The sequence below is a fragment of the Melospiza melodia genome, chromosome 16 (assembly GCF_035770615.1).
Source record: "Melospiza melodia melodia isolate bMelMel2 chromosome 16, bMelMel2.pri, whole genome shotgun sequence".
Taxonomy (NCBI): domain Eukaryota; kingdom Metazoa; phylum Chordata; class Aves; order Passeriformes; family Passerellidae; genus Melospiza; species Melospiza melodia.
Window position 1 is genome coordinate 1,165,854 of NC_086209.1, and position 26,001 is coordinate 1,191,854.

General features: G+C 60.8%; 1 protein-coding gene across 2 annotated transcripts; it reads right to left on the minus strand.

The window, feature by feature from the left end:
• Positions 1-436: 436 nt before the first annotated feature.
• TSC22D3 (TSC22 domain family member 3) lies at positions 437-16,495 on the minus strand. 2 transcript variants are annotated; one of them, XM_063170216.1, is made up of 3 exons: positions 16,149-16,495; positions 2,235-2,286; positions 437-1,684 (listed from the first exon to the last, which is right to left on the minus strand). In XM_063170216.1, exons 1-3 carry the CDS (start codon positions 16,469-16,471, stop codon positions 1,439-1,441), a joined length of 621 nt encoding a protein of 206 aa, XP_063026286.1. In that variant the 5' UTR covers positions 16,472-16,495; the 3' UTR covers positions 437-1,438. The 2 variants fall into 2 exon arrangements, with proteins under 2 accessions (XP_063026286.1, XP_063026287.1); XM_063170217.1 differs by lacking the exon at positions 16,149-16,495 and adding an exon at positions 2,573-2,752.
• Between the last annotated feature and the right edge of the window lie 9,506 nt (positions 16,496-26,001).

Genomic DNA, 26,001 nt, shown 5'->3' on the forward strand with positions numbered 1-26,001 from the left:
GAAAAAAAAACCCCAACCAAACAAAAAAAAATCTGTGAGAACAAGATACACCAGAGGAAGAGCACAGCTGGGGGTACATACAGCTCCACACAGCCTGACAAGAGCCTCCTTTCTGCTTGTGCCCCCACGTCGGCCCTGTTCAGGTGAGACACAGGGAACAGAGACCTGCAGGTTCACAACACTCTTCCCTACCACACATCCAGCCCCTGGAAGGGGCTGCCTGCTCACATTTCCAAAAACCCATCTTGGCTCAGCCAGGGCCATCTAAGGGGAACTAAACCCCACTGCAAAGGTGGGGAGCTGCCAGGTTTTCTCAGCTGGGGAACAGCATCAGCCCAGTATCCTCACCAGTCCCATTCCAGCAATTCCCAGTCCCTTCCCCACTGCCACCACCCTCCCGCCCCTTCCCAGCCACAGACACAGCTTGGGGCATGGGTATATATAAAAAGTAGAGTTTATTGCCATTTCTATCTAGATTTACACAACAGTGTCACCGCTTCTGACATCAAAAGCAATGTCCCGTCACATCCCAGAGAACGGGCCAGGGACAGAGGGGAGCCCAGGAACACGGGCTGGCTCCTCCACCCCGGTGGGTTAGAGCACAGCCTGCCTTGTGGCTCTGCCCAGTGTTCAGTCCAGATCCTCCCAGTGCTGCCGCACGGTTCTGTCAGGTGGGATGCCAGAGAGGAGTGAATCTGCCCCCTCCTTGGTGCCACTCTCCATAGCTGGCTGTCCACTGCCAGGTGCTCACCATCCCAGTCCGCCTTCGAATGCCCCAGATGTTGAGATGGGCATGGCTGACCCAGAGCGGGCACCCCACAGCCTCAGAGGCACCTCGTGCACATGTTTATACATAGATACAGCTACAGAAGATGCCCAAACTAACAAAACAAGCTTTTTTTCCTTGTAATCTCCACACTGCTGTGCGTTCAGCCACGGTCTATGTGCAGCTGCCACCCCTGGTGCTGCTCAGTCTGGGTTGGGTTCCAGCAGGCTCCTGGGTGGCTCACGGGACACAATCTGCTTTGCTCACTAAACATGGATTTCCCTCCAATGCCAGGCTTTGCCAGAAAGAGACACCCCCTGCAGAATGCAACCACGGCCTGGGGCCCGGCGTGCGCTCCTTCCAACCGCAGGTTACCGTCACGGTGCCAAAGACTGCCCACGCCTGCCGGGACAGGCACCCCAGATCTCCTCCTGGCACCTGGGGGGCGGCTGGATGGGGAGGGGGGGCCAGCTGCCCCTGTCCTCCTCGCAGAAGAGCATCCTCATGACGGAGATGGCCACTGGCTCTGCGGGCTGGCCAGGGCTGCCCGAGGGGCACGGCGCAGTGCCAGGGTCTGGCAGTCCTTCGTGTGAGATGAAGGTGGAAACGATTTTGCAGGAGATTAAGTAGAAAGAGTTCTGTGGCTCTGCCCACCCCGAGGACAGAGCCACCTTACACCGCAGAGCCCCCGGAGTGCTGAGCCGGGGCAGCCACCCCGGGGCTCTGCTCCTCAGGGCACAGCACCTCTGCTGGGAGCCGCGACTGGAACTTCTCCAGCTGCTCAGGACTGGCCAGGGTCTTCAGGAGGCTGTTCTCACGCTCCAGCTGGGAGTTTTTCTCCAACAGTTCCTTGATTTGCTCTTTCAGGACCTCCACTTCCTCCCGCACGGCATACATTAGATGATTTTTCACGAGATCCTGCAAAAGGCCAAGGAAGAGACCAATTAATGGAGAGTTAATGCTCAAAGGGTTGATCCCTTCTGTTCCCAAGTGCTGGGACAAATGCCAAATGGTGCAGAAGCTTTTCTCAAGGACCATCCCTCCCCACCCCAGTGCACTCTCGGAACCCTGGCCAGGGCTTGGTGCTCATCCAGCATAGCTCCCTCAGCCGCCATCTCTTTGGTCTCTCTGCATCCAGAGGCACTTTCCAGCCCCCTCACCTACTCCGGCATTTGGGGGGGCTGAAGCTCCCGAGCACCCAGGGAACGGGAACCCGGCTCGGGCAAGCCCAGACCCCGAAAGTTCCCCTCCACGTCCACCCTCGCTGGCGGCGCACTGCGGAGCCGCTGGAGCCAATGAGCTTCGCGGCGGTCGCAGACAAAGAAGAGCCGTGCCTGGCAGCGCCACGGGGAGTGGGGACCCCCACCCTGGGCCGAGCCCCCCCCGGGAGCGGGAAGATCACCCCCGTGCACAGCACCCGCGGGGTGACGGGGAAGGTGCGGGAGGAAGGGGCAGAGCTGCAGCTCACCATCGCCTGCTCGATCTTGTTGTCAATGGCCACCACGCTGGCTCCGGAGGCGCTGCAAGAGAGCGAGAGGCCGAGGGTCAGCACCGAAATCCTCCCTTCCCCAGGGGTCCGTGCATCCGCGACACCTCGCCCCCAACCAGCGGATCGGGGCGTCCTCCTCCCCAAGGGAATTCCTCATTTCAGGCACCGGTCGCGTATGTCCTTTGCTCCCGGAGGAGCGCTGCCCCCCCACCTCATCCCCGGGGGTCGCAGCAGCACCCTCGGGCACTGGGACGCCCCTTCCCCCAGATCTCCGCGGCGAATGGCGGGGACGCAGGGCGCACCGGGGCCGCCCCTACCTGTTGTCGAGCTTCACGGAGACTACATCCCCCCCGAGCAGGGAGGAGAAGAAGGAGATGGAGAAGTTGTGGAGCTGGTAGACAGCCACCTCCATGGGGGACTGGTACATGCCGGTGCTCATAGCTGCGGGCGCAGGGACACACACTCGCACAGACGGAGCAAAACGCACTGCCGGGGCCTTCCCGCCGCCCTCGCTTATATTGGCGGCGCCCGCCTTGCCGGGAGGGGCGAACGCGGCGGAGACCGCCCGTCGCCCGCAGCGCCGCGCCGGGGGCTGCGCCGGTACTGCCCCCTACTGCCCCCGGTACTGCCCCCGTACTGCCCCGGTGCGGCACATTGCCCCTCAGTACTGCCCCCTCACCCCGGGTACTGCCCCCGGTACTGCCCCCGTACTGCCCCGGTGCGGCACACTGCCCCTCGGTACTGCCCCCGGTGCGGCACACTGCCCCCGTACTGCCCCAGTGCGGCACACTGCCCCTCGGTACTGCCCCCTCAGCCCGGTACTGCCCCTCAGTACTGCCCCCTCACCCCGGTACTGCCCCTTCGGTACTGCCCCCTCAGCCCGGTACTGCCCCTCGGTACTGCACCTCTCTGCAGCCCCTGCGCCCCTTCCAGCACAGCGCCGTCCAGCGCAAGGACCCCGCGCTTCAGCACCGTCCCCCCCAATCTGCACCCCCATTCCACACCCCTCGTCTGTTGCAGGCAGAGTCCTGGGACCCCCGGCACCCCTCGTACAACCCCCCATAGCCCACAAGCCTCAGCATCCCGTTCCTGTGCTCCTGGGCACCCAGGATGGGGATTCAGTCGGGGGGACACATGCATCTGCTTGGGGGCCGGGAGAAGGGGTGAAGCCGGTCTGCATTTGGAGATGCAGCCTGCAGGTCCCGCACAGTAAGGCCCCGTGACTGTGAAAGAGAGGCAGGAGGGAAAGGGGAGCCATGGGCATTCAAAACAGAACCCGGGTGGCAAAATAGAAACGTGAGAGAAAAACAGAAAGGGGCTGCTAAAAGCCGGGGTGAATAAGAGAAACAGGTATGTAAAACAAACGGAAACAGGAGGGACAAACAAGAGAAACGAGAGCAGAGAAACAACCCAGGCGTAAAAAACAACTCCAGGAGGAAAAATGAAAGCCTGCACGCAGAGAAAACCCGGGATGCAGAACCAACCCAGGGTATACAGAACACACCCTGAAGTTGCAGAACAACAGCTGCGGAGTGCAGAACAGCGCCCAGATACAGAACAAAGCAGAGGTACAAAACGAACTCGGGGCACAGGGCAAAACAACCCCACGGTGCAGAGCCAAGCCTGTGTGCAGAACCTAGAAAGAAATCTACGGTGCAACAGATTGACCTTGGTTGCACAACAAATTCGGGCTACAGAACACGCCCTGGGTGCAGAACAACAACTAAGGGATGCAGAGCACACCTGGGGTCCAGAACAAAATCGGGCTCCGTAACAAACTCGGGAGCACCAAACACCACCAGCCCAGGGCGTCAGAACAGCCCGGGGTCACAGGACAGCGACGCGGGGCGGGGCGGCCGCGCGGAGCCCCGAGCGCTCCGGGCACCGAGCGCGCCCTCGGCCCGGCGGCCCCGCCCAGCGTTGCATAACCGGGCTGCGGGAGGGCGCCCCCCGGCGGGCACGGCCGGCACTGCAGCGGCTGGGGCGGGGTCCGCAAGGCTGCGCCGAGCGGCGTCCCCGTGCGCGCGCCCTGCCCTGCCGCCCCCGTGCGCGCTCCCCGCCGCCCCCGTGCGCGCTCCCCGCCGTCCCCGTGCGCGCTCCCCGCCGCCCCCGTGCGCGCGCCCTGCCGTGTGCACGACGGGTCCTTCCCGCGTTCACAGACAGATTTATACACAGAGCAGGTGGGTCTCCTCCGAGAAGTGGAAGCAGCGCCCCTAAAATGCCCCCAGCACCCTAGGGGCTGGGCTGGCACTGCCCACCCTGTGCTGCCTCCACTGCCCTTGGCTGCCCATTTATCTCTGCCATCTGGATCTGGGGGGACTTTGCTCAGTGGCTGCCTGCTGCCCCTGACCCCGGGACCTCACTCCCTGCTGGGCATGGCGAGGCTGATGCTGGATGGCAGACCCTACACACGGCACAGTATCCAAGAAAGAGTTAGTGCTGGCAGGGCATGTGCACTCCAGGGATGCTGCAAAGGACACTCAGCACCCCGATCCAGGGGGCGCTGAATATGACTGGCACTTGGCTGTTGGGAGAGGCCAGCGAACCCTGACTTGTGGGTGTGCTGCTGTGCCCCTTCCTCAAGCAGGGAGGGAGAGCAGAGTGGAATTTCCCCATCAGAAAGGGAAACTGAGGCACAGCGCAGCACACCTGCTGCTGGGAGCAAGACCTAGCCAGGCAGCTCCCCACAAACCCCATCTCAGAGCAGAGTGAGGATGCTGTGCCATCTGTGAACTGCAGCCGGGGCATATGTGGGTGCCCTGGGACATGCGGGTTTGATGGGTGGATGTGAGAAAGCATTTTCTCCCTGGTGGGCCCATCTGGGACCTGGGGGAGGAACTGTGCACATCCCCCTGTGTCAGCACTACTCCGGCCCCTGCAAAGCTGCTGTGCAGGGGCTGAGCAGGGTGCTGGCACTGAAGAGAGCAGGCAGGTGTCTGTCCCCCAAGCCCCGAGGCTGGCCTGTGCTCCTCCCCTCACCCACACCAGGCCCGACTTACCAGTCCCTCCGTCTGAAGAGGCTCGGGGAGTACGGTGGCTGGAAGGCCATACCACCCCGACCCTGCTCCAGCCCCTCGCTCCAGATGCTGGCTCTGCCTGTGGCTGCGTCCCCCAGCTCGCAGTGGCAGAGACAGCCTGGGTGTTGGCTGCATCCAGGGGCTCCAGCCACAGGGTAAACACGCTGGGAGATGACCTCAGCTGCACTCAATTGGCCCTTTCAAGGCCGATGGCCAGTGTGCCATCCCGAGCTGCGCGGGTGCCCCCCTCCCTGGGGAGATGAAAGGCCTCTGTGTGCACTTGTCCCCAGAGTGGCCGGTGGTGGGCTTGGTGGCAGCCCCTGGAACACAGATTTGTCCCCCCGCTGGGACAAGTCCAGACCACCCACACCAGGGGATGTGAACTGAGTTTGCCACGGCATCTCATGAAGCGTGCGCTTTCACAGGGGAGAAGACAGGAGAGATGGGGAGAGCATTTTCTCCTACAGTTGGGCCACCTCCTGCCTTCTGCAGAGAGCTGTCAACAGCAGGGAGCTGGGGTGGCTGGAGCCCGGCCTGCCCCAGCCCTGGCAGCTGTGCCTCTGTGTCACACCTCCTGCAATATTGCCTCCCAGTCCTGGTCCAGCCTCCTTCCCAAAGGAAGCCCTAAATCATGAGTGGCAGGGACCGAGGGCTCCAGAGCCGGCACACCAGAGCCTGCCTGGCAGTCCTTGTCTCACAGCTTGAAGCTCCTGGTCCCTGCCTGGCATCTTCCTGATGCAGCACTCAGGCACCAAGGACTGAGAAAAAACCCCGGATATTTCTGCAGCTACTGGAGGGCAGCTAGAAAATGCTTTGGGGGAGATTACTTCAGCTCTGCCACCTCCAATATTTTTCCCATGGAGTTGGGACTACTGCAAAAATAAACTGGACTAAGCCACCGATTTCCCTGCAGTCCTCCTGGCTCTTTCCAGCCAGCACTGCTCAGGGCATGGGTTCTTCACTTAGGCTGGGCAGGATCTGTTGGCCTTCGAGAGGCCGCAGCAAGGGATGCTCGGGAGGATGAAGAAGCAGAAGTTTCTTTCCTGGCATTCAGTTAAATGGGGGATCCCTACACAGGCGATCAGGCTGGGCAGGGGGCTGCAGCCCCCTCGCAGCCCCACACCTCACACGGGGGCTCCTGAGTGTGTAGTGGGGTGCACACAACCAGGGCGCACCTTGCAGCCCCTACAAGCAAGTGCTGCCTGCACACGTGCGTGCACACACAGCACAGCCACACACCCACATCCCCTGCATGCACACGTGTGTCTGCAGCCCACACGGGCGTGTGCTCTGCACGCAGGGGCACGCCCTGCACATGCATGTGCACCTTGGTGCACCCTGCTTGCACACATGTGCGAGCACGTTAGTTTAGTACCTGGAGCTGATGATCTTGAGGGTCTTTTCTGCCCTGTGACTCTGTGACGCACACTTTGTGCTGCTGCTCTGCTGGCACCCCCTGCACACGCTGCCCTGACCAACAGTGATGCCCAGCCCTGCCTGCACGCCCTGCCAGCGGCACAGGGCACAGCGGGAGGGCACCCCCAGCGCTCAGGCATCCCCTGCAGCCCTGCTGCCACCTCCACGGTGCGAGCAGCAGGCTCCCGGCTCTGCCGCATCCTGCTTGGTGCCAGCTCTCTCCAGGAGTTCCTCTGAGCTGCCCCAGTGCCCCCACAGCAGCAGGGTCCTACACAGGGCTCCAGCTGCACCCCAAGTGGTGGGGGGGGCCCTTTCCTAGCACACCACAGCCCTGGCCCTGCCAGGCTGCTAGCAGCCACCTCCTCTCCCATCACCTGCTCCTGCTTCTCCAAGCACAGCAGGGTGGGCAACACCCACCTTGCTCTTCCCAAGGAGCAGGTCACCATGGACTCCCAGTTACCCCGTGGCACCAGTGATGGGCACTTGGAGCAGGCTGGGCAAGAGGGGCCAATGGTGTGAAGTGCATCCCCGAGGCAGCAGCCTGGCAGCTCCTGCATCTGCACACAGTGACAGGAGGGTCATCAGGCTGGGCCCAGCTTGTGTCTGTGGTTATTTTGGTAACAGCGACAGCAGCCGCAATACAGGGCAGTTGTGACACTAACTGTTGTGCTCTCTGGGGAAAAAAGCACCCACAGTTGTCATCAAGCAGTGAGGAGAGGTAGTGACGCCAGCCAATGATGATATCACCCCAGCAGTGGCCCTGCAGGACACCCCAAAGCTGCCAGCAGCCCCTCAGCCCTTACACAGCCTGTGCCTCAGCCCAGAAGGTGCCAGCCCCGCTACTGGGTGACATAAAGTGACAACCCCCTCCCCAGCAATGGGACTTGGAGCTCTGCAGCCACCACAGAGCTCCGCCAGGCTGGAGCAAGGGGTGACAGGGAGGAGGACGAGGGGATTATCTCTTGCTGCCTGGCATCCTGCACCTGCACAGTGCTGTGGGTCAGGGGACATGCCCTCTCCTCACAGCCCCGGGGACAAGCCGTGCTTTTGTACTGAGCCCCGTGTGTTGGACCTGCTCCAGGCACTGCAGAGCCACACACCGAAGGATGCTCCTGTCCTGGTAGTGGCCAGTGGAGCTGGAGGGGTGGCTGGGGCTTCAGGAGCAGCCCTGGCTCCCCAGACTTGGCTCTCCCCCTGCTCCAGGCTGTGCTCATGGCTCCGTGGCACTTTTCCTGGCTTGCTCTCTCCCAAGGACTCAGCTCAATGGGAGGAAGGCCCTTCAGAGGGTCTGAGGCGTGGGAAATGTTTATAGCCTGGCCTCAGAGACACTGGAGAGCAAACTGGGAAAGGCGCAGAGCCAAGGCTGCCCAGGCTGCTCTGCAGAGCCAGATCTCCTGCTCCAAGGGTCAGAGCGGAGTGGGAGAGGAAAAGCTACTGCTTGCAAACACAGCTAAGAAAACTCTGCCTGTCACAGCCCCAAATCTGCAACTATGGTGGTACCAGCCAAGGGGCTGGAAATGCCAGCACCAGGGCATCCCTACCATGCTCTGCAGGAACGGGGGAAGTGTGGCTGGGGACACTGGTGATGGCTGGGGCCTGTGGGTGCCTCTGCCAGGAAGGGCTGGCTGTGGGACAGGGCCGAGGAGCTCCAGGTCTTGTCCAGCAGCTCCATCCTGGTTCTGGGAAAGGAGAGGTAGTGCTAGGGGCTGCCCAAGGGCAAACAGGCAGCTGAGTCTGCCCTGGAATCCCAGGATCCTGAACAGCAACTGCCTGCCCTGTGGCACTGGCGTGGGGCTTTTGTGCCAGTCCCAAGGGCTGTGGGCCTAGCACTGCCAGAGCACACCGGTTGTCCAGATCTTGGTTTCCTCCTCCTGGGGATTCCCTGGCTGAGCTGCTCCCTGCAGCCTGGGACTACCCTCCAGCTCAGCTGGTGCCTCCTAGGAACTGTGTGAGACACACAGGAGCCCCATGCAACCAGGAGCCCTGTGACATGGGGACCCAGGTCATGCCCATCAGAGCCTTGGAGGGGTCCCAAATCCCCCAATTCAGGGCACATGCTGCTCCAGAACAGCAGGTAACCCCTTCTGGGCACACCCGGACATGCCTGGGCAAGGATGCACCCCCTGCCTGCAGAGCTGGTGCTGGTGGCCTTGCCTGGTCCCAGTCCTAAGCCAGGGGACACCAGAGTCACGTGCGGCCCATACAGAGGTGGTGGCCCCTGCCACGCTGGGGAAGCCCAGAGACGGTTTCAGTGAGGGAAGGCCAGAGGGAAGCTACCCTTGGGAAGGCTGACAGGGAACATGTCCTCCTTCCCTTCATGCCCAATGGAGGCAGAATGAGCTCTGTGGCCACGGGCAGGGGACACAGGTGACCCACCCCACCAGGCAGCAGGCATGGGCAGGGATTGCGGTGTGGAGACTCCTCCAACCTGTCGGGCTGGAGGCAGTGTGGGGTGGTGGAAGGAGCCCTGGTAGGCTCCTGTGTCCAGCTGTGGGGCTGACTGCTTCCTCTGATAAAGGTACTTGGCTGTACTCCCAGTTCTGTTTTTTTCTAGCATGCGAGTGCACACCCTCAAGCCAGCCTGCTGAGAGCTGCAATTTTTCTTTAACTTTGTCTCTGGACCCTCTTCTTCCTCCTGTGCCCCTAGCAGGAGTTGCCTCCCAGCAGTAGTGTGAGGAGGGGAGGTAGAGAGGACCCAGTTTCAGCCATGTTGGAAGCCAGAGAGGACCCAGTTCCCTTCTCACCATGTTGGAAGCCCCCAGAATCACAGCTTCCCCAGGCATGCTGGTATAGGAGAGGAAGAGGAAAAAAGGCTCATTGGGTTGTTACCAGCCCTGGATCCTGTGGCCAAACATCCTACCTTGCTGGTGTTTGTCAACACCAGCCCCGTGCTGCGCTGCCAACCCAGTGCAGACACCCTGGTGGGTACCCTGCCAGGGACTGTGGGGCACCCTCGCACCTCACTGCTCCCCCCAAAGGGTCCCACAGCTGCCAGGTGCTGAGGTGAGAGTGCCAGGCATAGCACAGCCCAGTGAAAACCCTGCAGCTTTCTCTGAGCACCACGCCAGCTGTTGGGGCAGTGCAGCTAACCTCCACCATGCTACCGGCTCCCATGGACCACGGATGCCCAGCCCCAGGGAGGATTGCAGGCTGAACCCTTGGCAGAGCTTTAATCCACAAATCTGTCTGCAGAGCAAAGTGTTTCACACCCAGGGGCCGGGCTGGAGTGCTGTCACTGAACTCGGTGTTATCGCTCCCTGCCTACCTGTGCCCTGCCCCGGCGCTCCTGCCAGCCACGGCTCTGAACTCAGACCTGTCCTTGCTCCTGAGCTTACTGGGTCATCCTGGAGAGCCCCAACTGCATCACCTCCATGTCCTGGGTGCTCTTTTCGGGTCCACTTTCAGGGCAGTGGGGATAGAGCATAGGTGGCTGCAGCACTGAAGGGACGTCCCACAGCACAGGGGCTGGCGGTGCCCTCGCACCCCTCAGCAGGCACGCAGGGGCTGCCAGCCCGGGCTCTGCCCCCCAGCCCCTGCTTCAGCTCTGCAGGGATCCTCAGCCCAGAGGGGAACCCCAAAGCTGGGCCTCTGGCATCCTCCAGAAACAATCCCAGGCCCCTTTTCAGGCAGGAGCAGGCGCTCCAGAGCCCTGCTAGGTGCTGGCAGCTGCTGCCCTGCGGCGTGCAGGAGTGCCCGCTCACTAATTGGGAGGCAGCTCGTTATGTAATGAGGACGGAGGCAGGGGAGCTGCGGGAGCTGTGCAGCACACCCCACGCTACCCAAATCTGCTCTTCCAGCCCAGAATAAGCCCTGTTTATGGAACCCCTCAGGCCCTTCTCTGGCCCCTTCCACAGGTGCTGGAGCCTGGTGCTCTCCTGCCTGGCCCAACGCTCGAGGGGAGCCCCAGCAGGAGCCCCAGCAGCCCCTCAATAGCCGAGGGACAGCTGGACCCCAGCCCCGCACAGCTGACCCGGCAGGGGCTGGGGCAGAGGAGCAGAGCTCGGCTGGCACCCACAGCAGGTCAGGCAAGGACACGGAGGGCAGCACGGCTCCAGCAGACACGGTTATTAATACCCTGCCTGGCCTTTGCGTGGAATCCCGGGCATTTCAAATCAGGACCTTCACTGAAACCCTGCCGTCACTGACATTTCAGAACAATAACAACGTGAAAGACAATCGGTTCCTGGCAGGATGCATACCTGTGGTGCTGCCGAGGCTCTCTGTGTGCCCAACCTCAGCAGCCAGCCATCACCTTGCTTGTGCCAACCCTTGGGAACAGCCTGAGAACACCCCCTGCCTCCAAACCACCCGGAGCAGTCCTGCTCCTTGTCACAGGCATATCGCTGTGATGGTCTCGCTAAAGGACATGGAAATGTCTTGTCCTGCCCCATGGCATCTACCACCCTCTGCCAATCTGGACAGGGCTGCCATCCCCAGGGAATTGCAGGTGAGGCAAGGACTGGATCCCACCCTGATCCTGGAGTCTGAAGGGCCCAGAGTTTCTTCTCTGCCACTAGAGCTGTTCTGCAGCAAAAGCCCCCTCAAATATATATATAAAACTCAGCACACAGACAGAGGATGATGTCCTGTCCCAAAGCCAGCCACGCTCAGCACCTGGATAAATATAACTCAGAGCTCATTTGCAAAGCATCGGGATGGGTTGCAGCCTCTCTCGCCTCTCCAGCCCTCTTCCCCCAGCACACACCCTGGGGTAAAGTTGGAGATGATGACCTCAGGAGTCTTTTCCAACCTAATGGGTTCTGTGATTCTCTGCCCTCTACCAACAGGGCCTCAGTCCTCCCCAAGGGCAGGATCCACCTGGAGCCTCACTGGCCTTGGCAGTGCACATAAAGCACACGGACCCATACATGGTCACGTCCCCTGGGCACACACACAGCTGCCAGGCTCTGACAACATATATCCCAAGCCTTTCCAAGCCCTTTGGTCCCAGGCAGGTCACGATGCTCCCCAAAAGTACAGAGTCAGCTTTAACCCTCTTTGTGCTGGGCAGTGGCCAAGGAGGTGGCGTCAGGTCCCAGCACAGACTGTCCAGGATCAGGCCGTGTCTCACCAGGAAGGGATAATGTGATGCTGGAGAGAGGAGGCATGATGCTGGGATCAGGGCAGAGCCCTGCAGCCTCCTTCAGCTCCAAGCTCTTCCTCATCTTTACAGTTCAAAGCTGGAAAAAATCCTGTCCAGCCTTTTCCCCATAGGGCCATGCTGTCATCCCTGCCTCACCTTGGGACACCTACTTCTGCCTGTGCAGAGCCAAATGCCTGCCCTAGCAGATGGGTAGTGCTGGAGAATCCCCAGAGAACCAGGATGACAGGCTGCTGGGAAGCTGACGTTGGCATCACCAGACTGGCTCAGCTGTGCCAGCCCCCTTGGCCATAGCCTTGTGGTCAGGGGCAAATGATTCCCTCCCAAGGGGCTGGAGGGGCTGAGCATGGCTCTCCTGTGCTCCAGAGAGTACTGAGAATATCCTTCTGGAGGAGCTGGGTCTTGCAGGAGCAGGCAGGGACGGGCATGGTGCATGGCACGGCACAGTGCCAGCCCCTGTGAGCCTGGTCTGCTGGGCCGTGGGATGGAGGTCCCAAGGTATTGAGATGCCCATGGTGGAGACCAAGCTGAGCCAGCTGCCTGCCTGACATCTTCCCGAGGGTGGCAGCATTTGGGTATGCCAAAGTAAGCACCTCCCAGCAGTACAAGCTACTCCCTGCCACTGAAACAACATCTCCCCAGCACCTCAGTGGTGTGCAAGGCTTGCAACCAACACTGCAGGCCGCAGGTCAGGCCACGTGCATCTCTGTCCTGTGGGAGCAAAGCAAAGAAAGCCCTGGTGCATGGCTCTGGAGGGCACGGGGACCCTCCTGGCCCCCTCCATGGCAGAGCTCAGAGCTGTCCCAGGGCCAGAAGAAGGAGAGTAGCACAGCTTGGTCCTACACCCACACCTCTCTCATGCTCACTCATGGCCCCTCTCCCCATCAATGTGTCCTTGTTGCTTCAGCCCACTCGACCAGCTGGAATGCTTGCCCTGGCCCTGCCACCTCGGGATGCCCTTTATGCCCTGGCTGCTCTCCTCCTGCATTGCTGCTGCAAAGTGACACCCGACAGACAGGAACAAGTGGTGCTGTGACACAAATGCCACGCTGGTACTGCTGCCCTGGCAGCTCTTGCTTGCTGGCCTGCCCTTACATTGGGAAAGGCAGTGCTGCCCTTGCTTTGCCCAAATTTGTGCTTCCCCCACCCCTCACACAGAGCTTCCCTGCCTCCCCGTGACTCCCATGGCTTGCCCAGGCCTGGGAGAAAGTCGCCCTCAGCTGCTTTCATGGCTCAGACCAAAGGATGGGTCACTGCCCAACCTGTTGGATTGGGCAGCAGCTCTGGCAGTGCCTACAGGCTATGCAGAGGTGTCCCCTCACAGCCTGGAGCAGGATGGGCACAGGCTGGCCAGGCTGCCACGTGCTGCCTAGGAGTGGCTGGTGTGTAGCTCCTCTTCCCACCCAGAGCCAGGCAGGTCTCGCCTGGATCACAGGCTAGCACAGACCCAGGGGCTGCTTCCCTGCAGGGCCGACCTCCTCCCACCCCCCTGGCTCCCCTCAGCCACCTGGCCCAGGAAAAGGTGGTCATGGGCCTGCTCCCCTGGCCTGCACTCAGCTGGGCTTGTGTTTGGGTCTGGGATAACGTTGGCATTACAAAGGGATGGCAAAGAGGCACTACAGAGGGACAGCTTTCTGCCCACTTCACTGGCACCTGCAGGGAGAAGGTGTGCCCAGCCAGGGTGGTGGCAGCTGCCCTCCCTGTACCTGGTGCTTCCATGGGAGCATGATCCCCTGGCACTGCTGAGACTTCCCTGGAAGGCAGTTTGGGATGCCCTGTGTGAGGACACGGTGGGGAGAAGCCCTTTCTGCACAGGATCCTGTGCACTCCTGAAACAGCAGGGCTTTCTGCAGGAGCATGAGCCCTGGAGGCAATTGGTCCAGAGCACGCCTTCCTTGTGCATCCCTAACAATATCCCTGCTGTGAGCAAAGGGTATGGAGAGCCTGGCAGGGACCACCCAGCCAGAGAAACCCCCAGAGACAGGTTAGACATGCTGAAATGTGTGTTGTCTCAGAAGCCCAGCACTGATCTGACTCTAACTGAGTTGTCTCCAGCCAGGCCCAGAGCCAGGCTCAGCTCTGGGTTTAGGATCTTGGGCATCCCATGCTTGTCCTGGATGTCAGCTACATACGAGGATGTGTATCCACACATCTTTCCCCTCCTCCTGTGCTGCTGTAGGAGCACGTCAGCCAAAACAATGGGCACCAAATGGTTTGGGTTCCCTGGTGCCAGCAGCAGGGTGCCCTTATCAGGCATGTTATCGGGGTGTTCCTCTGGCACCCACAATCCTCCGCTGCGTATGCTATCTCCTCTTGGATGTGTTGGCTCATTCCCCAGAAGGAGAAAGTTCAGGCTGCAGCAAAACAACTGCAAACACAGGTGTGGGCACACCTAGCTCCAGTGCCCGGGGCCATGCACCCAGCTCCCCCGTGCTGTGCCACCTAGGGGTGGCAGGGGATCACCCAGGCAGCCTCCGCACCGAGGTGCCCGGACACCGGGCATGACAGAGGGACACAGCTTTGCACCACAGCACAGCCCAGCCCGTGACAAGCACAATGCATGGAGCTTCTTGGGACGCATCACACAACAGGGCATGGAAGACGGGCAGCAAGGATTGCCAAGGCACACTGACAGCGAGAAATCCCTGTCCCTTGGCATCTCTGCTCACTCCCTGCCTCACCAGGAGCACCACAGGTGCTGCTCCAGCAGCGATGAGTTTGAAAGCAGCCTGCGGTGCCCGTATCAGTGGCCTCTGGCCCACAGGCACTGTCACCGACTGCCCCAGCAAGCCGTCCAGGCGCTTGGCTCTGACCCCAGCCCTGGTAGCCCGTGCTAGGGACAAGGTCTTGCTTCCCCCTTCACCCACGGTGCCAACTTGCTGCAGCCTCCCGGGGAGGAGGGGAACCTCTCGCTCCTGCTCCTTCTCAGCGGGGCAGGTTCGCTGCTCCCCGTCCGGGCCAGGCACCAGCGCCTTGGCAGGTGTCCCAGCTCCTCCCTTCCCACCTGAGCGGCAGCTCGGCGTTATGTAAGTGCAGGAAGAGCAGGGCCGGCTCGAGGCAGCAGCTCTCGGCGTCAGACGCTGCTGGGCGAGGAGGCGGGAGCGCGCCGGGGCGGCTCACACGCGTGGGGCAGCCACGTGTGAGCCCACCCGCTGCCGCGCAGCCCGGGAGCGCGCCCACGCCGCGTGTGCCGGGAAGGGGATGCTGGGGTGTCTCTGAACGCCTGGCTGCCGCTCCCCGTGCGCAGCACCCACCCATGGCGGAGCAGCCAGCCCCAGAGCCGCTGCCCGCCGTGCCAGCCAGGCAGACATCTGTACCCGAGGCACCGATGGGCCACAGGTCTCCTCAGGGTAGTGGATGTGTCCCACCTGCTGAAGACGCTGGAAGTCTCGGGCACCTGCGGCACTACTGGCACAGCTCAGCTCTCTCGGGCTGAACTGGGGAGACCCAGACCTGCTAGCCCTCACACATGCTGCTCCCACACAGGGTGTCACCAGAGCCAGCCCCATACGGCGCCAGTGCAGGACCTGAGACAGCTCTGTCCACTCCTCCCCTCTGGGGTTCACCTCATCAGGGCTGGGGAGCCTCCAGAGTGGCAGCCCCCAGGACCCCCCGTTCAGCCTCCTCTGTTCTCACTGCTAGAGGAGGGAGCAGGGCAAACCCCGCAGTTCTGCCTCCTCAGTCTGCCGGGGATGGATGGGAGCAGCCCCCAGCACGTTCAGCTGGGGGACACAGGCAGTCTGCCCAGAGCAACCCCGAGACCAGCTCGGACAGGGCAGAGCCACTTTCCAGGCACGGGAAGCACCACTCCAGGCCAAACCTGTGTCCACTCCGGGGGAGGGCCAGGGGAGCTGCTGGAAGGACAGGAGCTGACATTGGGACTCTCAGACTCCCTAGCCAGGCTCTCAGTGACACTCAAGATGGCTTTCGAGGCAGCACAGCTGCTTCCCAAGGAACCTGCTGCGCTCTCCATGCAGGATGGGGCCGATGCCTGTCTGTCGCTGGACACTATCCATGCCCCTGCGGGCACTGTCTGTGTGGACAGAGGTAGCCAGGGAGATGAGCACACGGTCCAGCGGCCAAGACACACAGCTGGGGGCTGTTGTCACTGCCCGGCAGACACAGGGCACCACAAGACAGGCACGGCAGAGCAAAGCCACCCGGACCCGCACCCGGGGACGGGCTGGCACCACGCACAGACTCCGTGCCAGACGCGGCCTCTCCCCACCCAGATTCCACCGCCGCCGACACCCCCGAGCCCGGGGGTCACACGAGTCCCCTTCTCTTGCCAGCTCCGAGCCCGCTGCCCCGGGGCACCCGGCCCCCGGCAGCTCCCGGGCTCCTGGCGGTGACACCCACCTGTGGAAGAGGAGGAGGATGGAGAGCAGCGTCTGGTCGATATTCCTGTTGCAGATACCCTGGTTGAAGAGGTAGCAGGGGTCCCGCACGACGGGTTCCAGCGAGTCCTGGCGCATGATGGAGCTCAGCTTGTCGGTGTTGAGGTTCTGTCGGACCAGCTGCTCCCGCAGCTGCCGGAAGCTGCTCACGGTGGGACTGCCCGGGTTGTTGTTCTCGCCGCCGGCCCCCTCCTCCAGCCCGCTCCGGTTGGCCAGATCCAGGCAGCAGCTGCAGCAGTCCAGCCCCACGGGCGACCGGCACTCCTCCGTGGGCGACGAGGACATCCCGGGGGGGCCCGTGCCTGGCCACGGCGGCGGCGCCGGGGCCGCTCCCGGGGCCGCGGAAGGCGAGCGGCTGCAGGACGTGCCCGGTGCCGAGCGCCGCGAGCGGCCCCCGCCCGCCCCGCTCCCGTTCCGCCCGCCCCGGCCCCGCCCCGGCCCCGCCCCGGCCCCGCCCCGGCCCCGCCCCGGCCCCGCCCCGCTCCCGTTCCGCCCGCCCCGGCCCCGTCCCGGCCCCGCCCCGCTCCCGTTCCGCCCGCCCCGGCCCCGCCCCGCTCCCGTTCCGCCCGCCCCGGCTCCGTCCAGGCCCCGCCCCGCTCCCGTTCCGCCCGCCCCCGCTCCGCCCCGTCCCCGTTCCGCCCGCCCCGGTTCCGCCCCGGCCCGGCCCAGCGCATCCTGCCTCCGCTCCGCTCCTCGCCGCTCCGCCCCGAGCCGTCGTTCCCCGGCAGCGCACCCACCCCGCGCCTGGGGCCGGGAAAAGCCGGCCAGTTGTAACCTGAGGTGACGCGGGGTGACGAAGGGCCGCGGTGCCCCTTTCCCGGTGGGGATCCTCGCCCCGCTCTGTGCTTTCCGGCGGTGGCGCGGGCGCTGAGGAGGCTTGCGCTGCCCGCGGCATCACTCCCTGAAGCATTGGTGCGGGCAGCCCGCATGGCCCCGGAGACGGCACAGGAAATAGGAAAAAGGGGATTAAAGGTCCCAGGATGGGAGGAAAAGCCAGGAAGGACCTGGCTTCGCTGCTGGGAACGGCTGAGAGCTGCCTCGTCCGAAGCCAAGCCAGGCATGAGTGGAACGCACGAAGCCTGGGGGCTGTGGATGTTGGGCACATTGAGAGTCTCGGCAGATGCCTGGGGGTCGGGGATATCCGAGGGGAAAAGGGACTTCTAGGAGGAGGAGAAGTGGCTTCCCGGCACTGCTGCATCTCAAGGTGAACATTTCTGCCACCACTGAACCGCACTGGGGGCTAGTGAAGAGTGAAGAGTGATTGGGGCACATGGTGCTGTCCTGGTGGGGCTGGGGTATGGGACAACACCTCAGGGAGGTGGGGACCACTGGCCCAGGACCCTGGGAATGAGATCCGTGAAGGCCACAAGGTACTGGCTTTGAAGAAGTGCAGAGATGGGGTGAGAGGGAGGCTGCGAGGTTGGGCTGGTGGTCAGTGAGCCCCAGGGACCAGCCCAGGTAGCCCTCACCCTTGAGAGAGATGAGCAGCTGGGAGCAGGTGGGGAAGGGCTGGGCAAGGGTCCAAGGAAGCAGAGCTGCCACGGGGAGGAGCGGGCAGGCTGGGGAAGCCCGCCAGGGGCAGGCAGGATGTAGGGACGGCAGGTGGGTCTGTACAGCAGGGTTGCAAAAGGGCTGGCGGAAGGAGCTTCAGGAAGCAGCAATAGGAGGATTGCAGCATGTCTGAAGGGCACGGGATTGATAAGAGGTAAACCAGGTCAAAATCTGGCCGGGAAAGCCACTAGAGCACTTGAAGAGCAGAGGTCCCGGTGGCACCAGCGTTGTTAACGGGGTAGCTGCTGCCACTGAAGAAGTGGTGGGAGCGTCCAACTAACATTCCTGTTCTCTGCTTAGCATGAAGAAGGAAGATGCATGCCTTGAGGATGAAGCAGTTTCCAGGCCATTAGTAACCTGGAGAGTCATGAGACTCCCAGATCCACCACAGATCCACAGCTGGGATAGTGGCCACGGCGAACTTGGGCAGGGTTTCCCATGCCAGACCCCATCGGACCTGGCGACCGGCGGGATCCGACTCCCGCTGGAGGTGGCACCAGCCTGGCCTCCAAGTGTGGGCAGGGGAAACTGTCAGCCCTGGAACGATGCTGAAAACAAGTGAATTCCTAAAGGACGGACAACCCACAAGCTGCTCCAGGAGTGTCCTCTCCTTCTATGCGCTGGGGGATGCTGAGGGCTGTTTTTGAGGTGCTTCCTCAGCCCTCCTTGTGGGCTCTGAGGGAAGGAAGGGAATTGAGTCATACCCATCTGCCCTGTGGCAGGGGCTAGTGAGGTTCCTGGTGACCCCATTGTTGCGAGGGAAACAGGAGGGCGCTGAGATTTCTTCCATCCTTTGGGTTTCAGAGCGGCCCCCGCGAGCTGCGCCCCGGGCGGAGCGGAGCCCCACGGTGTGGGTGGGTGCCCGCGGGCCCGCGGGAGGCTGCTGCCATCCCGTGGGCACACAGGGAAGGGCGAGCTCAGGGCTGGCACCCCTTCCTCGGCCCCAGCTCCCCCAGCGGCTCTGCCCCGGGCCCCGACAGTGCTGGAGGTGGCTTCGGCACAGGTCGGTGACTCCTCCAGGCTCCTTGTGCCTTCTGGCTGTGCCTTCTCGCCCACGCCCCGCCAGCTGCGCCAGAGCTGCCACACAGGGCTCGGGGCTGCTGCCCAGCCATCAGCTCCTTGCTCCTCATCAGCAACCAGCACACAATCATGGGCTACCACCTTCTCACGTGCAAGCCACGATGAGCTCTCTAAAGCCCCAGATCCGGGAGCCACATCCTGGTTCAAGGTGATCAGCTAGTGGTGGCAGCTGGAAAGTAGGTTTCCTATGTTTAGCTCTGGCCTTTTTGGGTCCCGCTGTTCATGGGACTGGGACAGTGCTAGTTTCTGCACACCTGCTTCCCTCAAGGGCACCCACGGTGCTCCACACTCACACATGTCATTGCAGCCCTAAGCCACAACTGGCACAGGGTAGCATGCTGGAGAGAGTGAGGACTCAGCTGGCTCGGGGGCAGGGCAGGGACAGCTTTAGCCCAGAAGCCTACTGCACTCAAAGGGGCTCCATGTTAAACCCTCAGCTCTGAATGGGATTCCCTACCCCTGGCTGAAATGCAGGGTGTTCTGCTCCCAGCTCAGGGCAGGGACTCCAGTCCTGCCTCGACTTCTTCTGCAGCCCCCTGGACAAGAGGGGGTAGTGGACTGGGAAGGAGAGAACAGGGGGAATGTGTGGGGGCCTGGGTGCAGCCAGCCCTGTGCCAGCCGTGTCTCCAGCCATGTGCCATCTGTCTGGTGCCTGTCCAGGTCCCCCAGCCACAGCCCCTCTCCCCAGCGCTCCCTTTGGGAAGGCCCTCACAGGGGAGAGAAGAGGCAGCACCCTGCCCTGTTCTCAGGTGGTATCCAGATCACCTCTGCTCCTCAAAGACCCTGCTGCAGCTGGCTCAGAGCCAGGCAGGGCTCTGGGTGCAATCTGCCTTCCCTGTTCCTTGCCCGTTGGTGAGGTGGTGAGAGCTGGCTCATGCCGCTGGGCCATCTGCTCCAGGGGAGCCCACCAGTGCCAGGCCCCCTGCCAGGCGAGCCCCCTGCGCCTCCACGGGTGCTAAGAATAACCAGCGCCGTCAGCAGCCTCGGTATTTGCAGCACCGCCAGTGCCACCCCCATGCCAGCCTGCTGGGCACAGGATCCATCTGCTGCCTGACGTAAGTCACCAGCCGTGGGGGAGATGGGGGGGCAGTGTTGGGGGCCATGTGTGGCTCTGAGGAGGGGTCCTGTCTGCCTGCCCCCCCCCGAGCTCAACAGGAGGCTGTGTGGGACATGGCGGTATTGCTGCCCAGCGCCCAGCATGGGGAGCTGCCTGCCTTTCTTTAGTCCTGCTTTTCCCAGCGTTCCACAGACACCCTGTCCCCAGCTCTGCAGCACCCCTGGGAGATCGGGGCAGCCCCCAGGGCTGGTGCCAGTGGCTCTGCCTTCCTGCCTGCAGAGGGATGGGGAGCCAGCAGGCTCAGTCACCTGGAGTCCCCATGAAGGGAGATGAGCCGCCCCAGAGGTGGTGCAGAGCAGTGTGTGGGGCAGCTCCCCTGAGCACCAGAGCAGCTCTTTCCCCTGTGCGTGGGGCCACATGAGCTTCATGTGTTGGGCAGAGATCTGCAGCTGGCAGAGGAGTGGGCTGGGGATGCCTCTAGCTGTTGCCACTCTGTTATTGGGGGGTCCCACCTGGACTATTCCCCAGGAATGCAGAGCTACTGCTTCTCCTCTGGGACCTATATGAGCTGCATTTGCCCCTGTGCCCAGGCTCTGAGGAGAGGATTCTGCAGGGACACTGTGCTCCTACCAAGGGCAAACAGTGCAGAGCCTTCTTCCCAGGCAGTGAAGGTGAGCCATGCAGAACCAGGCTGGGATGGTTTCTCTCTGTGTGACACTCCAGTAAATCATATAGGATATGCTGACAGCCTGGGCCAAGGCAACCTGTGGCATGTGGGGCTCCTTGCTCTCCTTTCGGCATGGGGACTCACACAGCCCCGGGAGTGGCCCTGGGCACAGTGGTAATTGTCCAGGGGCATTGCCTACTGAGACAGAGGGTAGTGAGCTATTCCAACACAAGGCTTTTCAGCTCATTGACGAGAGATTAAAACCAAGCTGGCATTTCCACGGGACTGATGAAAGCCTGGGGTTGTCTGGTAACAAAGAGGTAAAACTTGCTGTTCATCCGCATGGCAAGCACTAATTGGCACCGAGAAACCATCTTCAAGCTCTGTGAGGAGCACAGCAAAGGGTCATAGGAGCTGCAGGGATGCACTGGGGGAGTATTGAAATCATTATGGCACCCAGGAGTGTGGGTGCTGCTGGGAGAGCTTGGGGTGGGCAGGCAGGGCTCAGCTCTGTGCCACTTCGCCTGTTTGGAAATTGGGGTTTGGAGTTGAGCAATCTCTGCCCGTGGTTTGAAACTGGGGGCACTCCCTGCAAAGGACAGGTGAGGTTTGGGGTAGAGGTTCAGTAGGGATGGAGCCACACTGGTCGTTTGGGCATTTTCAGATTTAAATTTTTTTTTTTTTTTGTAAAATAGCCTATGCTTCCCTCTGGTGGGGAAGAATTGCTATGCCAGGGGAATAAAGTCTATGGATGCAATTAGACATGTCATACCACAGTGAAAAGCCCTCCCTGGATGCCCACAGTGGCTGTGGGTGATGAGCCACCTGTTGTGCCACCCACAGGTAATGCCCCTGTCTATGCCTGGAGCTTTGCACCTACCCACTTTCCTGCCTTCATTCCTAGCCTGTGATTCTCAACACGTTCCCAGGTGTCAGGGAGGTTGCTCCCCTCGCTGGTGTTTTGCTCCTGCTTGGCCCAGGTGAAATGAACCCAGAGGGCCCCAGAGCTGTTGGCTCTTGCACCACTGGAACAGAGCACACAGGGCATGGTGGAAGCTTGGGGAGGAGGTGGGATGGCAGGGTGTGGGATGTGGGAGGCTGGACCCCACGAGGATCATCCCAGGTCAGGTGCAGATGGGGCAGCTGAGTTGTTGCAGAGGATACACAAGGTGGTGGGAGCCATCCCTCCTTCCTGCAGCGGACTCAGGAGCACACAGCCTCCCAGGCTCGAGTGTATGTGTGTATGTATGTGTGCATACTTCCCTTCCTCATCCTCACCTCTGGGGGGCTTCTCTGTGCTCCAGCTGGTGTTGGCAGTCATGGCAAGTACCAGGAATATCTTATTTTTGAAAGAATGTACAAATATTCAATGAGACGTTACATCTTTCCTCCAAGACTTGTTACCTGCCTCCCCACAGCAATAAACTCCAGTTTTGAACGTTTTGAATTAAGAAGGGCTTTTGGCTGTGAGTCCCTCTTTCCAGCCCTTTTGGAGAAGGAGGAGCAGGGTGTGTGAGTGCCTCAGGGCTTGCCAACACACCCACCCTGCCAGCTCAAAGCAGCAGCAGTGGATTTAGCCTGAGGTGCTGTTGCCTGGCACCTGCTGGTCCTGCAGGTAAACCCATTACTGGTGCCACCACAGAGTGGTGATGTCCCACTCCTCTGGCAGGGCTGCCTGGCATGTTGCTGGAGGTGCAGCAGATACATCCCCTTCCAGGCTCATCTCTGGGGACTGAAGGGTCACGGGATGAGAGCACAGTGGGCTGCAGGTATGTTTGTTTGGACGGTCCTGGCTCCTCCTGGCTGGGTACCAAGCAGGCCCTCAGACTCTGAGCCTTGTCTGGAGAGATTTTGGGGATGCCACCGTGCTCAGACCTTTCCCTCAGCCCATTTCTTTTGCCCAGCCTCCTATACCTGTCCTCAAATTCCCATGGTGGGCATGCAGCAGGTAGGGAGACCTTGGAGACCTTCTTGCCCTGGAGATTTGTGGCAGTGTCTCAAGGAGCAGTGCCTGATTTGGCCCTCACCTGTGGCCACCCTCGAAGACACAGGAGCTTCTCCTTCAGTTCCCATCTGCCCCGTGCTCACAGCATGCTGGCACCAGGCAGGGATTGGTGTTTGCTCAAGGCTCAGTGTAAAATAATCCCCCCCACCCCTCTCCTGGGGTTGATGAGTGCCTCCACCTTCAGTTTGTCCTGTGAAGGTGGAAGAGCCTCAGTGTCAAAAGTTGCTGCTGGAGGAGGTGTGACACAGCAGCTGGGCTTCCAAAAACACCTAATTTGGGATATTAAAAAATAATCATCCCTGCAAAGCAATTCATTTCTCTGGAAAGCCCCTGCAGTTTTGGAATCGTTTCTTCCCTACACTTGTTAATTTATGGGAGACATTTTAAGTGTTAATTTACAGGAGAGATTACAACTTATCACAAAGCAGAAGCAGAAAAGCCATGGTTACAATTTCCAAGTCTGACTTTAATTAACATCACTGATGGGCTGCCCAGCTGTAGCAGTACCAGGATCTGCCACACAGTAAATCCTGCCTGAAACACTCACTCGAGTGACCGCAGAAATGTGGGCTTTATTAATATCAATAAAGTTGCTTTATGGCAATTTAACAATTTAGTCGTGCTCAATGCTTATCCAGTGGATGGCCAGGTGAGTGGAGAAAGTCTTGCCCTTGCCAAGTTTTCTATGGCCAAGGATGAAGATGGAGGCTGGCCAAGCTGTGGAGATGAGCTGGGCCTGTTCTGGCTGCAGGAATCGAGCACTGACCTGTGGCTCCAGCTGCCTGCCCCAACGTGTCTCGGTGCTGGGGTCTGTGGGGACGGTCCCGCTCACAGCCTGGCCAGGGAGAGGCAGCACTGCCTTGCTGTGGTCACAGGGAGATGTTCCCTGGCCGCTCGCTCCCTGAGGCGCAGCCTCGAGAGGGGCAGCCCCTCGAGGTGTGTGCAGGGACCTTCTCGGGGGGCAGCGTGTACAAGGGGCTCGCAGCTCCCTGTGTCTGGCGGCTGTGCCCTGGGTGGCTCAGCAGCAGCACAGCACAAAGAACAAAGGCAAAGGAATAGGGAGGGATCACTTGCTTGAGTTCCAAGGAAGTTTATTTCCCCAGGGGAGTCAGGGACAAGCGACCTCAACTGAGGGCAAAAGAACTGCTTTTAAGGAAGGGAGGGAATAAGGGGAGGACACAACTTTTCACCTACAGGAAGGCATTAGGGCAGGGGTGCAGGGTAAGGGCTATCTAATAGAAGACAAGAAGGGGAAGGAGCAAACCTTACAATCCAATCTTACTTTGAGGAAAGGATGAAGGACAGGGAACATCCAGAGTAAAAAGGTGTGCTATCTTTGACAGACAGGGGTAAGACAAGGGAATGAGGGAGGTACAAGCAGACTGACAGGGGGATTGACATACACTTGGTGGGAAAATCTTGGGGTAAACAACTCAGGATTGAACCATCAGGGAAGCCAAATGGGGTACGAGGAACAAACCATTACAAACTTATAATAAGGAATATTACAGAAGAACAAACTGTAAAATAACAGACTACCACAGAAAAGTAAACCTGACACTCCCAGATCCTTACATGCTGAGCTGGCTGGCGTGGGGCAGTGCCATGGCAGAATGGGGGGCCTGGCTACACCAGGGCAGTTGGGGGCTCCAAGCAGCAGCAAGGGTGGACAGTCCTTCAAGGTTACATAGAGAAGGAGCTGTACTAATTAATGATGTCCCTGTGCTGCTTTTGGGGAGGGAATGAGCGGAGCTGCGTGTCCCATCAGTGCTGGGGCAGTCTCCCACCGTGGAGATGCCTACAGTCATCCTGGGACTAGAAACTCTCTGCCATCTTCTTGGCAATGACACCAGAATGCACCCCTTGGAAGATGGGTAGGTGGCAGGAGCTAGAACATGATACACACACTGAGCTCTCTTCTGGAGGGTGCATCCCAAACCCTGCATCCAGCTGCAGAGTTGTTGTGGAACCAGCTGTGCTCCAGTGACACCCACAGGGCTGACCTGTGCTGTCCCCCACCCAGATCCTTCTGGGAGAGGACATCCTGCTCCGTACAGCTCACCTGTCCCCAGCTGCAGGTGGTGAGATGAGCCGGGACCTGTGATGGGCAGCAGGTGCGGCAGGTTCGGGGCAGCTCCCTGTCCCTGCTCACAGCACAGGAAGAAGCAAAGACGCCCGTGTGCAGACACTGAGAGGCGAGCGAGAGCAGCGGCACACGGGGACACGGGCACACGCGGGGGTTCCCCGTGCTGGTTCCCCGTTTCTGTCTCCGTCCCCTGGGATGGCAGCAGGGCCCAGCGCTGCCGCCAGGGCCGTGGCTGCAGGAGCGGCCTGTGGGGCCCTGGGGAGCCTGCGGGGACCGGGGCGGGGGGCGGGCAGGCCCAGCGGCAGTGTCCCGGAGCCAGGGTGTCCTTCGTGGAGCCCGGTGGGATCTGAAGGGGAAGGATGACTGCTGGGCAGCGATAAACTGGCAGAGCCAGGGAGCAGAGGCAAGGGGCAGCCTGGAGGCCGGACCAGGTGGGCAAGGACGGGTCCCAACCTCCCCAGGGGCGGGGGCACAGCACCCACCTGCCCAAAGGCGAGGGCTACGAGGTACCACAGTGTAAGGGATGCGATCATAGAATCATAATTTTTGTTGGCAAAGACATCTGAGGTCACTGAGTCCAGCAATTAGCCCCGCACTGCCCTGGTGCCGTTTGGCCCACAAAGCCTCCTGAGCCTTTGATCCCAATCATTATAGACGTAATGAAAGCACTCCGGCTGCCATCCCTCTGGTGGCCGCCTGTGCAAACACCAGGGGGGAGAGCAGCCCTAAGGAATTAAAGTCTTCCAGCAGATTCTGTAGCAAACGGATTCTGATCCTACAGATGGCCTTTGCACAGGAGGATACATCTGCACAGGCATGAGCGCAACACCCCAGTCTGATTCAGGTGTTTCACACCTCTATCATACTTCTGGACTTGGCAGAGAAAATAAGGTCCCAGGCTGTTGGCTGCTGGAACCCAGGAGAACATGGAGCTCTTTTGGAAATGCTTCCAGTGAATGAGGGATGCTGCTGGCTCAGCTGCAGAGGGCTCTTTGGATGAGAGAATGAAGGCTCTTTGCATCCATTGAAATGTCCCAGAGATGGTTCTGGGGTGATGACGTGCTCTCACAACTGAGAAGGGTTGGGAAAAACACTCAGGGCAGCTGTAGCTGAGGACAGCAATGACAAGAAGGATCCGGGCCAGCATGGCAAGGTTGGACCTGCTGGCAGCAGAATCCCTTGTTCCCATGCTTTTGAAAACAGGAAGCCAGTCCCAGGGAGATGGTGGGGAGGAAACCATGAGGGAGGAGCTCTGTGGACCCCTGGACCTTTGCAAAGGGCTCCTTGTTCCCACCTGGATTTCTGGTTCTGCTTGGACTCTGTGAGCTGCTGGAGCTCTTTTTCTCAGGCAATGTCCCTAAGCCTCAAA